Source organism: Grus americana, chromosome Z (genome assembly GCF_028858705.1).
Source record: "Grus americana isolate bGruAme1 chromosome Z, bGruAme1.mat, whole genome shotgun sequence".
In the NCBI taxonomy this organism is placed as follows: Eukaryota; Metazoa; Chordata; class Aves; order Gruiformes; family Gruidae; genus Grus; species Grus americana.
In genome coordinates, this window is record NC_072891.1 from 87,313,601 (window position 1) to 87,327,040 (window position 13,440).

Genomic DNA, 13,440 nt, shown 5'->3' on the forward strand with positions numbered 1-13,440 from the left:
GGTACCGTGCTGGAAGTCACTGATGCAAGTGAGCTACGGCAGCAACAACCGGCAGAGGACAGAGCACACAGCCTAGCGTCTGCGCAAGTCCTCCAACAGGAAACTTCGCCACAGTCTTTCCAAGACTATTTTCTCTGCCAGAAACAGCAAGCCTTTAGCAGTGGTTCCATAGCATAACTGAACACAAGGCTCCAGCTAAACATGCACTCCAACACAGTTGCACAGGTGTAGTACTGATGTATGGCTTCTACCAATCAGCATCTTACATCGGTTCAGAGTCATTCCCTTTTATAGGAAGCTCCAGACTGAACTTATTTTCATAATTATTAAAAAAAATTAAGAGATCGCTATTTGGCATTTAAATTACAGACTGCTGCTTTTATGCTTTTTTAAAATCTATTTAACTACTCTGATGTCTATTCAAGACGAATTATGCTATCATGTCATGCAATTTAGTCTTGTCAGCACTTACACATTTTATTAAGCAAGTCACCCAAGCAACCTTTGTTGGTAGCCTGTGCTGCAGACCTGGAAGGTCACTGATGGGCATTCAGATGTTGTTACCAAAAATAATCATGCCATTACCCAGCCACTTACCCTTGCTCCCCTGCCAGCACAACCACCTGTGCAGTTGCAAAGCGAACTCATCAAGCAACTGATACAGATGAACAAAAATGTCAATAATTTCCATGCACAAGTGGGGATGCTCCCAGAATCCCAAGGCTTTCCAGCCTTCATCTGATGAGGGAGATACAGGCAATGTGCCCCTTCCCATCAAGGCTGTGGCAGGAGCGAGAATCCCTGCAAGTAGGTCAGCGAGCAGCAGGGCATCTCAAATGATCTGCATGAAATATCTTTAATGTCACCTCCAGAGCAGAGAGCTGGCCAGAAGACAGCCCACCACACTGAGGCAGCAGCTCCATGAGACACTACACCACCCCGAGCCTGATCAAAGCTGCTACAGTGAACTCCAGCCACACTTTGCTGGTTCAAATTAGCTGACAAAGCATTGATGGGACAATGCAGCCCTTCAAGACTTTATGCTGGCCCAAATATGGACCCACTTGTTGATTAGATATTACATGTCCTCTCAAAATTGGCAAAGCCTCAGCATGAAAGCAGGAGGCTGGCCATGGGCAGCACTATCTGCCTGGCCTCATTTGACAAAATCTGTGCCCAGATTTCAATGGGATTATTTTGCACTGCCAAATGATCTAGTAACACAAAGAGCCCAATCAGCTAACATGCAAGCATTACTTGTTTAGTCAATCCATTATATGCTGTTGGCAAAGACACCAGGATAACATAAACAAGTAAATCAAGTCAGACACAGCAGCACAAAAATGTAGGGTTTATTTTCAGATGTTTCATAATTCTAACATACTGACATCTTCACATGAGATCTCACTGTAGCATTTGTAAAGTTAAATTTTGAACAAAAGCTGGGGTGATAAGCTCTTTGACAATGTTACCAAGCTTTGAGATAAGACACTCTCATTTTACAGTAGGGACAGCTAAGTGGAGATACCATTCTGAGATACTGCTTCATAGTGGAAGACTAGGAAAGCAACAAGCTGGCCACAGGCTCCTGGGTTTGCAGTGTGCTCCTTCAGATGCACCAGATGTCAATGAATAATGAAATCTGAAGTTGCTACTTCCAAAAATGCTCCAAGCTGAATTTTTTCTTAAAGAAGGAAGACAGAAGTCCTCCCGCGCAAGGTCTGATATTTCACAATGACATTAAAATTTTTATAAAAACAGATTAAAATTACAGTTAAATGTTTATCTGCTCATATTAGTTCCTAATTACTCAAATCTCCTTACATAAATGCTTTATTCCTATGCATCATAAGAATTCAAGGAATTCAGATGTGCTATAGGAACACACAAAATGTAAAAAAACTCCCTATTTTTGAAACAAAACACTAGAAATGCAAGGAGGATGAAACGGTAATAACGTTACTAATAAGGCAACACAAGAAAATATTAAAGTACAAAATACTGCATTTTATTGATGTTTCAGTGAGATTGTTTAGTATAGTTCAATGCTGTTAGTCCCCTGATATCAAAATCATTAAACAAAATGTGGCATATCTTAATGCTTCTTAAAAATGCAGCATATTTCCCTAATACTTATAAAATCAAGAGCCAGAAATATGACCGTTACTAAGTCCTGTAACAAAATCTTAACATTTTAAAGGAATTAATCCCATCATTTACTATGTTTCCATGTTCCTGTTTACCTTGGATGCTCAAGGTGCAAATGACATATTGACAGACATTTGGCAATATTTTTTTTCAATGTGAAGCAGTGTAATTACAGATGAAGACACATTTCTTCATTAGCGGACTACTACTTCACATAAAGCCAAGTACAGAAAGATTTCCATGTTTCCTTTGGTCTGACAATGACTGTTTGGTTTCTGTGCTTCAACAGTTTTGACAGTTCATCCTGCTAAGTGACCTACAGGACTGTGGATTAGGATTTTATTTTCAGTTTATCCAAATCTAAATCCAAGATGTTTAAGAAGGCTAACTGTTAGGTAGCACAAACTCCATAGAACTGCTGAGTATCATCACACAGGATACATTTGCTATACAGAATAAAATAAAGAGGGGAAGGTTTGCTAAATTTTTTAATATTAATGGAAAGCTGTTGCTCTCTGGCTTAGATACCAGGAGATGCAAATCCTCTGTCTCTGCTGAGCAGAATGGACACGCTGTAGCCCTGACCCAGCTCCTGTATGATAGAGCAACATTTATCAGCAAAGTGCTCCAAAATTTTATTTAGAAACCTAATAGACTGAAGGCCAGTAGTTAGTTCATGTGCATGTTTAACAAAGAAAAAAAGAGACGGCACACAGTATTAGCTACAATGGTATCAAAGAAGAGGAAATTAAAACAAGATTTACACAATTCACTTGAATAATAGCAATCACTGAATTTCTGCTATACAAAGTGTACAGTGCTATTTTTTAAATTAAATTTATGCTTTTTTAAATTTATGACACTAACTGGAAGGACTGGATTTGACAACTACATTTTATAGACAGACATAAATAAATCTGGCAAATGAGGATCATACCTGACTGGTTTGATCTGAGGAACAATCCATAGTTGTGAAGTAAAGTAAGTGAGCAGAAGAGGAAATTAAAGCCTGAAAAGTGTCAGAAAAGGACAATATGCTTACGCAATAACGGGGATCAGATTTGACTACCAGCATCTGGAAACAGCAAGAGACTATCTTACACAGTAAAAAAGGCCATCACAAATTAACTCTCTCCTTCAAAATAACAAAGCAGACAAAGACAAGCTCTTTTCAGACTTCTATGTCTATAGAATTTTAACATAGGAGATACAAATTGGTTAAAATACTGCTAAGAATAGCACGAACAAGAAACAGTACTTCACTTATCACTTAATACGAGTTTCTACAGAAAAAAATCAAACATCCAGATCTTGCTGTATTCAAAGTATACATACATCTGGCAGTCCAAAAGTTACTTGTCTTGGATTTAATTTAAGCACCTTCATTACACAGTGTCCTTTACTACAAAACAGCCAAACATACATTCATAACCCTAGAACTATTTTTATAATTAGCATATTTTAAAGCATTATGTCAGACAGGTGCATCCAAAGTTGTTTTTCTCTTTCAAAGATATGCACTCTATATTAGTAACAGTGAACAGCTCTTGCATTACTGTCCATACATAATGCAGTAACTTGTTTTACAGGTCATTTATTTAAATGCTTTCACTTTTACAAAATACTTTAAAAAAAAAAAAAAAAGAGGAAATTTGCACTTCAGTTTCTCATTCTTGAAACTTGCTACTTATTGAGATAACCACGCTCTCACCCCTCTGCCCTGCAAAGGAACTGCTTAGCTGTAGGGATTGTATCCCCATCAGCCCAAGGCCTGAACATACATCATATAACACCTGACACATCTACATGTGACTTCTGAGGATCTCCAAGTTCTTCACTTACAGCTGTTTAAGCCTCACAACACCCCTGTGAGGTAGGTACAGTAATATCCCCAATTGACAGAACCAAGACTTTTGTGTGTGTGGCACAATCACACCTAAGTGTTCACTGACCAACAAGAGCAGCCTCTGAGCCTGCAGCCTTGAAAAAAATAGTGTTTGTGTTCCTGTGGTGCTTCAGGGAACTAGACGTCTGCACTGGTATTCTCCTTCAGGCCTGGAGTGGAGAAGGTTAAAGCAAAGTGCTAGGCAGATTGCTGCTCTGCCACCTCAGGCAGGTTGTCTTGGAGTGTTTATACAGGTGGCTGGACTGGCTGAACCGCTTGCCGCACTTCAGGCAGGCATAAGGCTTTTCTCCTGTGTGCACACGGATGTGTTTCTTGCAGTCTGTCAAGGTCAAAAACGTCTTGCAGCAGATCTTGCATGCATACTTGCGTGCACCTTCTACAACCAAGACGTTGTGCTCAGATAAGGCCTTCTTGCATTTCGAAAGGACATCTGCAGATGCCCTTGTCAGCTGTGGTGGACCAGGTTGTGACGGATGCCCATTTTCAAACGAAGTGGTCCCATTCATGATCAGCTGGGAACCGGAGGAGTTATCTTGCAGCTGGGAGCTCCTGACAGAGGTCACCACAGGCATTTTGGGGGCTATGCGGCGATAACCAGGAAAGCTGCTAGCTCCACCTCTTACTGAGCCCATCATTGCCCTTGACAGGGAGTGCAAGCCCAAGCCTGACCGTGGAAAATCCATGCCAAACTGTTCTGCCGCCCGGTACCCAGAAGTCTGTACACAGGGGAGACCCATCACGTCCTGCATTGGTCTAACAAAATGAGAGTCTGCAGGCTCACTAAATGGATTCTCGACATGAGAGACGGTGGCGGATGAATGGCCACCAGCAGGCCCCGACTCTGGACTCATCAAATAAGAGGCATCACTGTCCATTCTGCAGTCACTGGTGGTATTTGGAATGTTGTCATCACTGTTTTGACTAGCACCAAAGCCACCACCTCTGCTTTTATTTAGAAAATTTGAGATACTGAAAGTAGACTTGTGTTCCAAGTTATTTGGCACCTCCATAATATGGATGTCTCCCACCCTATCAGTACTGGACTGTGGGTCAGAAAAGCTACGATCACTGCTCTCAGGACTCAGTTCTATCTTCTCTGCGCTCACTACTCCTCCTTCCACTTCAACAGACTCACTGCCCTCTGCTTGGGAAGTGACATCGCTCACCTCGTCTTGAGGCTCTGGGGAACTCAAGGGCTCAGACTTCACTACCACCCTCATGTGCTCTTTTTCATTCAGACTGACCTCCGGATTTTCACATGGGAAGTTGTTCTTCTCAGAAGCAGCCTCCTGGTCAAAGCTGGTTTCCACCTGTGTTGCCTGGGATGCCATGGACATCTGTGAAATGTTTCCTCCACTGTTGTCAGACTGGCTGGGCACTTGAGCATCTTCCTGAGCACTGAAAGACTGATCAAACATAATAGTATTATCCTCCTGGTTATCAGCAACAGCATCGGCCTTAGAGTTGTCCACAATCTTCAGTGAATCGGGCGAGAAGAAATCTTCCCGTGAATGAACTACTGACTGCCCGCTCTCAGCAGTCACATCGGAAACGGACTCATCCATGGTAGGCCTGATGCGCTGTCTGGCCCGATCTTCAGAAGACTGTTTACGTTTGTGGAGACGACGGATAGGAAAAGTAGTGCGCTGTTCGATGTTACTTCTCATCGAGGAGCTCATGGTATTTGGTTGTTCCTCTGTGCTCTGAGTGGAATTTAACGCAGAGCTCACAATGCTCAGTCCAAGCTGCTGGAGCATGAAAGACCTCTGCATGCGTGCATTTTGCTCTTGAACTCTGTCACTCGGTGGAGACATTGGCAGCGTCCTGGTAGTAAGGTAGTGTTTGCATGCTTTAACAACAGAGTTCAAATGTAAGTGAGAAGCAGCCAGCAAGACATCCATAACATTGCTCTCCCCAAGCATTAGTGTAGAAGTATACATCATGTCTATCAGAGCAGCAAAAGCTTCTGCTGTCACCACTTCGCTGTCCAGCTGAATCATATTCATAGTCTGATCCCCTTCTGCTACAGTAAACAGAGCTCGGAAATGTGTGCTACATGCTGCCAAAACAGAGCGATGGGCTTTGAAATGCCTGTTTCCCACCACAATGACACAGTCACAAAGTTGGCCGTGAAGCCTCTGGTAGTTGAGCTGCTGAAAGATTTGCTCAAAGTGTCCTGGAAAATCCATGATCCTGTAAAACAAAACAGAATAAACTATAATATAAAAAATGGCTGAAGTCCCATTCAGACCACAGCGAACCCAGGTTTAAAAATGAAAGATGATGACTGAAAGAGAGATGAAAACCAACTGATCTTAATTCACCACTGCCACATTAGTAATGGATCAAACCTGGCAATCCTGAGGAGGAGGATGAGGAAGAAAATACAGGTTCTGCCATGTAGCTGACCTAGTATAACAGCTGCCTCAGCATCAGACATGTTACAGGCAGCTCTGCTGCAAACTGAGTAACGCAGGTCATTTCACCTCCACTACAGCTCCTGTCCAAAGTAAAACACACTCTTCAGTAAAACTTTTAATCCTGGCTTAAAAAAAAAAAAAAATCTAATTGTGAATAATCTACTGCAACCTTTGATAAATTGCTCACATTATTAGGTAACTTCCCCCTGAAAAGTTTGAACTTTAATTCTCATCTAATTTAATCCAGCTTCACCTGCTGCAAATTACCTTCTGCACAGTTCCTCAGCTACTGTGCAGAACTGTCAACTATCTGCTTTTCACAGAGAAACATAGAAAAGAGAGTTAATGGAAAAGACGGGAGACACTTCTGCACTGGAACAAGTGGTCAGCTCTTACATCAAAATGCTACCTTTAGCTATCAGAAGTTGTGGTGGGGTAACCCCGATTTCTCTCCCTCCTCTGCCCAAGTGGCACAGGGGGACGGGGCATGGGGGATGTGGCCAGGGGTTGTGGTCAGTTCATCACACGTTGTCTCTGCCGCTCCTTCCTCCTTACGGGAAGGACTCCTCACACTCTTCCCCTGCTCCAGCGTGGGGTCCCTCCCATGGGAGACAGTCCTCCACGAACTTCTCCAAAGTGAGTCCTTCCCATGGGCTACAGTTCTTAGAATCATAGAATCTTTAAGGTTGAAAAAGACCTCTAAGATCATCAAGTCGAACCATCAACCCAACACCACCGTGTCTACTAAACCATGTCCCAAAGTGCCATGTCTACACATTTTTTGAACACCTCCAGAGATGGTGACTCCACCACCTCTCTGGGCAGCCTGTTCCAATGCCTGACCACTCTTTCGCTGAAGACATTCTTCCTAATATCCAATCTAAACCTCCCCTGATGCAACTTGAGACCATTTCCTCTTGTCCTTTCACTAGTTACTTGGGAGAAGAGACCAACACCCGCCTCACTACAACCTCCTTTGAGATAGCTGTAGAGAGTGATAAGGTCTCCCCTCAGCTTCCTTTTCTCCAGGCTCAACAACCCCAGTTCCCTCAGCCACTCCTCATAAGACTTGCATTCCAGTCCCTTTACCAGCTTTGTTGCCCTTCTCTGGACATGCTCCAGCACCTCAATGTCCTTCTTGTACTGAGGGACCCAAAACTGAACACAGTATTCAAGGTACTCACCAGAGCCGAGTACAGGCGCACAATCGCATCCCTACTCCTGCTGGCCACACTATTCCTGATAAAAGCCAGGGTGCTGTTGGCCTTCTTGGCCACCTGGGCACACTGCTGGCTCACGTTCAGCTGTCAGCCAGCACCCCCAGGTCGTTTTCCTCCAGGCAGCTTTCCAGCCACTCTTCCCCAAGCCTGTAGCGTTGCCTGGGGTTGCTGTGACCCAAGCACAGGACCCAGCACTTGACTTTGTTAAACCTCATACAGTTGGTCTCAGCCTGTCCAGATCCCTCTGCAGAGCCTTCCTGCCCTCAAGCTGATTGACACTCCCGCCTAATTTGGTGTCATCTGCAAACTTACCGAGGGCGCACTCAATCCCCTCATCCAGATCATTGATAAAGATATTAAACAAGACTGTCCCCAAGACTGAGCCCTGGGGAACGCTGCTTGTGACCAGCTGCCAACTGGATTTAACTCCGTTCACCAGAACTCTCTGGGCTCAGCCTTCCAGCCAGTTTTTTACCCAGCGAAGAGTGCAGCTGTCTAAGCCGTGAACCACCAGCTTCTCTAGGAGAACGCTGTGGGAAACAGTATCAAAGGCTTTCCTAAAATCCAGGTAGGTAACATCCACAGCCTTTCCCTGATCCACTAGGCAGGTCACCTGGTCATAGAAAGAGATCAGGATGGTCAAGCAGGACCTGCCTTTCATGAACCCATGCTGCTGTGCCTGATCCCCTGGTTGTCCTGCACATGGCTGGTGAGGGCACTCAAGATGAACCGCTCCATAATCTTCCCCGGTACTGAGGTAAAGGCTGGCAGGCTTGTAGTTCCCCAGATTCTCTGTCCGATCCTTCTTGCAGATGGGCGTCATGCTGGCAAGCCTCCAGTTGTCTGGGACCTCCCCTGTTAACCAGGAATGTTGATAAATGATGGAGAGTGGCTTGGCAATCTCCTCCGCCAGCTCCCTCAGTACTCTCAGGTGGATCCCATCTGGGCCAATAGACTTGTCAGTGTCCAGGTGGTGTAGGCAGGTTTTTAACTGCTTCCTCGGATTCCTCCTTCATGAAGTGCTCCAGCGTGGCTCCCTCCCACAGGGCGCAGTCCTTCAGGAGCAGACTGCTCCAGTGTGGGTCCCCCATGGGGTCACGAGTCCTGCCAGAAAACCTGCTCTGGTGTGGGCCCCTCTCTCCACGGGTACGCAGGTCCTGCCAGGAGCCTGCTCTAGTGTGGGCTTCCCACGGGGTCACAGCTTCCTTCGGGCATCCACCTGCTCCAGTGTGGGGTCCTCCATGGGCTGCAGGTGGATAGCTGCTCCACCACCAACCCCCACCAGCTGCAGGGGGACAGCCTGCTTCAACTGTGGTCTTCTCCATGGGCTGCAGGGGAATCTCTGCTCTGGTGCCTGGAGCACCTCCTCCCCCTCCTTCTGCACTGACCTTGGTGTCTGCAGAGTTGTTCCTCTCACACCTTCTCACTCCTCTCTCTCGCTGCAAAAACTGCTCCTAGGTTGTTTTTTCTCTCCTTCTTAACTCTACTATCACAGGGGCACTACCACCGTCGCTGATTGGCTTGGCCTTGACCAGCGGCGGGTCTGTCTTGGAGCCGGCTGGCATTGGCTCTGTAGGACATAGGGGAGGCTTCTAGCAGCTTCTCGCAGAAGCCACCCCTGTAGCCCCCCCCCGATATCAACCCCTGATGCAAACCCAAAACAGAAGTGCAATACATTTTCTTATCCAGTGTATTTTGTCAGCTGGAAGGCACTGAAACTCCTCTGTTTTTCCCACAAAATAAATAAAATGGTAGAAAGATAGTAAAGTTTGCCAACATTAAGAGCCGTCTCCGTACTTACTATTCCTTATGAACCCTTCTGGCCCATGAGGAAGTTATGGGACGCTTTTGAGAAAATGATGCAGTACTCAGCTAGGTAACTAGTCAAACTCAGGGATGTTTTTTTCTTACATTTCCATTACGAGAACATAAGTCAAATCTTAGTAGATTCACCTTAAGACTAAATTGGTGACTTTCAGTGATATGTCTACTTTTTCTGAAGACAAATCAACAGAGTATAAGATTTGGGGAACAGAAAGGTTGCATGTATGGGGCATACACACACACTTTTGTGTTCACATTTATTTTTCAGTAGCGTTATCACAGTACCATGTGACACAAAAAGACTGTAAAGTAGCTAAAATAAAAGGTCACCAAGGAAGAATTATACTTTTGAAGAGGGATCAAATGTGAATATGCCAGTTTATAAATTCTGTCCTCAAATACACACATTGTGAACAAACCATATGCTGCATTTGCATACCTGCATGGTCACAAGCTATACAAGTAGATTGCACACAAAGCTTCCCATAGTCACCTTTGACCAGTAAATAAAAGTTTGCTCAGAAATAATGTTTGTATTTCAAACTCTCCACAGGTGTTTTACTTCACACAACTACTTTGCTCAGGCAGTGGCTGCCAAGTACACCCATTCATTCAGAGGAAAACAGGTACAGCTGTTGATGTAAATCATTAATTATTTTGCAATTTTGCCCACCTGGATGAAGACAGATTAACTACTTACTTGGAAGGATCAGCAGAAAAAGCAAAACCTCAGAAATGCAAAGAGCAACTCCCAAGATGCAGGCATGGAGCAAATGCAGCATGAGGCCACAAAGGCTCACTTCCATCTGCAGCAGCTCCAAGCTCTGCGCTCTCCTTTGCTGCAAGGCGAAAGGCTGTAAGGGAGGCCATGCAGACTGGGGACTACCACCTTTGAGACATGTACTGCTGTAAGACCGTGCGGATAAAGGTCAAAAAACCAAGCAATACGCAGAAGGTCACTGATGGATTTACACACTTACGCATGTGTAAGCAGGCAGCTGTAGAATTAGAAGGATCCATGAGCTTCCAGCAGCAACTCAGCTCAACTTAGGTGAGTGCTCCCCACCCTTGGATTGTCACCATCAACACATCAAGGGAAAGTGGAAGGGTTCTTGATCCTCTTTTATAAAGGATACATGTCTTTTGAACTAGTTCAGGAGTTACTCTGCAAGCAGCATGAGATTAAGTTTCTCATTAGGTAACAAAGTTAATGCACGGTCTGCATGCCCTGACTCCCTGCACAATACCCCCGGCTTGCTCCCGCTCTGCACCACATCAGACTGAATCCCCCCAAACTGCCGAGGAAGCTCAGGCTGGGTCTGGGCGAGGTTTCCCAGTCACACCATCCGCTGGCAGAGCACAACAAGCACAAGCTGAACACATGCTAGGTTCTCTATCCAGAGAGGGATGACAGAGCAGGACAAAGATAGGCCCCTTTTTCTGTTAGGCCCACAGCTATAAACTGTATTGGACTTTAAAATACTAGTCTCCTCAATCAAAACTTGACAGTGTCAATAGTTACGGAAGGGATGGGCAGAGCAATTGCGCTCTGTAACACCTCTTGTCACTAAATAACAAGGTTTTGTGTTGTCAGGAAGAGAGACTACAGGCACCTATTGGGTAGGAAGGCCCTAGATGCAGATACTCTCCTTTTTAGCCTGTCTTGAGCCTACTATGGACACTACGGTGTGATGAACAACTACCATTTTCTGATTCCCAGGCTTACAAAATCCCTTAGGGGCAACCTGGACAAACAAAGGGACCTGCTCAAGTTTGCAGCTTTTGCTGCACTTGAACTAACATCAGGCTACATAAAATGAAGGAATCAGTAATATAGTAGGCAAAGAGATCTGAATTCATGCCAGAAGAGGTGGCAAACTAACATAAAAACACAAAGACTAAAACCATTAGGTCACAAAAATATCTCACGAAATGGCCTCTGCCTGCCTCAGCTGCCAGGCTGGAGCTAATAATGTAAGAGCAGCTGCTGTTCCCCACCCGAGAGGCAGCTGCATTCAACCACCTCCTCCATCTCTAAGGCACATGACATACACTTCGCAGGTCTTTGCTGGAGAAAGGTATCACCACCCAGTCCACCAGACAAAGAACCATGCCCCTCTCCAAAGAGGACAGGCTTGCAAAGAACCACAGTTTTACTAAACAATGAAAAACTGAACCTTCTGCTGGCAAAAATATGTTGCCTCCAACTGTAATTGGCTCCTGTGTATTTGAAAAAGGAGGAGGAAATAAATTACACTTTATGCCTTCCAGCAATGGTGAGGGTCCAGGCTTACCACAGCACCAAAAATCCCCTCATTTGGCAGCACTGAGGCTATGATGCCTGAATGCCTCAAATAAGCACCATGAGATTTAATTACGTACTGTGTCATGGTCTCCCTTATCTCTCTATAAATGAAGTTATGTAATAAAACAGAATTTGAGCCTGGCACTTTTTAAAATAAGAAATAGGAATACAGATAATAGGTGATGTTATTTCTCTTTCACTAGCAATGTATAGTTGACAGTAAAAATAAGATGACATTTTAAAAAAAATAGTTAAGACAAACTTTGGAATTGCACAGTTTTTATTTCTACACATTTGTCTGACCGAAGTATAACACAGGGAAAAGTGAGGAAATGCTTCCTGGTGGTTCTAAGAGGTGGGAGGAACAAAAGAGCAGACCCTGAAACTCACTGACCTTAGGCAGCAAGACAAAAGGAAGACGGGAGCCTGTGACAAGAGCCACAAGTCCCAGCAGGAAGTGTCTGGAATGTGGCAGAGGCCAGGGCTGCTTTGTGAGCAGTGCTGCTGCCTGCCTTTGCTGCTTGGGCATACCTGGCTAAACTCATGCCCTCCTTTGTTCCTGCAAGCACCATGCAGGGACAACCTCCTCCGTGAGGAAAGCTGCCCTCCAGACAGGCACCTCTGGAAAGTTGACAGGGGACTGCCAAACAATTCTTCATTTATCTGCTTTTACTCGCCTCTGAGGTGGGCCAAATGGTATGCCAGAAATAACACTCTGTCCTTAGCTTCACAGGAGTAAAATACAGGATCGAGAGGGAATTTGGACAAAGGAGGAGATAGTGGGGAGGGTGGGTATGAGCAACAGTTGCCAGAGCAACAAAGAAACTCTTTCGCTCTGTTTAGAGAACCATCAGTACAGCATCAGCATGCTCTTGCAGGGCCTGTACCTTGGTCGACTTTCTTTTCACTTCCCTCCCCAGTCAAGAGTGACTGCTCCAAGGAACCATTTCACAGCACAGTTGTAAGGCTATATGCAGGGCTGATCCACACAGTATACAATGCTACAGCACACCAACAAACACCCCAGAAAACACCAGGCACCCAGTACACCAGGAAAGCCAAGGGCATCTCCTTTCCGTAAGGAGCAGAACTGCAGGACAACGTGGTACTAACTACAGTGACTTCCCAAAATGCAGCAGTGCTGGACCCTAACCACCACCACCTACAAAGGCAGCTAAGATGGGAGCACTTTGCTGTGTCCCATCTGCAACCAAGAACAAAATCGTTCCACTTGTACGTTCACTGCAGAAAGCACAGGGCCCAGCAGAGACTGCTCCAGCTTCAAGGGTCATCAGAAGCAAGCTGTTCACAAGCACCCAAGCAGTTCCTAGTCTGTACACTGCTTTAGGTCATTTTAGGAAATGCACTGTAGAACTACAGGCTGGGTGGAGAATGGATTGAAAGCAGCCCTGAAGAGAAGGACTTGGGGCTGTTGGTTGATGAAAAGCTCAACATGAGCCAGCAGTGTGCGCTTGCAGCCAAGAACGCCAACCGTGTCCTGGGCTGCATCAAAAGAGGTGTGACCAGCAGGTCAAGGGAGATGATTCACTCCCTCAACTCTGCTCTTATGAGACCCCACCTGGAGCACTGCATCCAGCCCTGGGGTCGCCAGTACAG

General features: G+C 45.2%; 1 protein-coding gene across 4 annotated transcripts in view; it reads right to left on the minus strand.

The window, feature by feature from the left end:
- Positions 1 to 1,986: 1,986 nt before the first annotated feature.
- The window catches only part of LOC129199130 (zinc finger and BTB domain-containing protein 5), a 67,220-nt gene continuing 55,766 nt past the window's right edge, over positions 1,987 to 13,440 (minus strand). For 2 of the 4 annotated variants that reach the window (XM_054808996.1, XM_054809000.1), the window contains one exon: positions 1,987 to 6,247. In XM_054808996.1, the coding sequence (XP_054664971.1) occupies positions 4,219 to 6,247 (2,029 nt within the window). In that variant the 3' untranslated portion in view covers positions 1,987 to 4,218. Of the gene's footprint in view, positions 6,248 to 6,405; positions 7,426 to 13,440 lie in introns of those variants that run through there. The other 2 variants (XM_054808999.1, XM_054809001.1) reach the window with 2 other exon arrangements.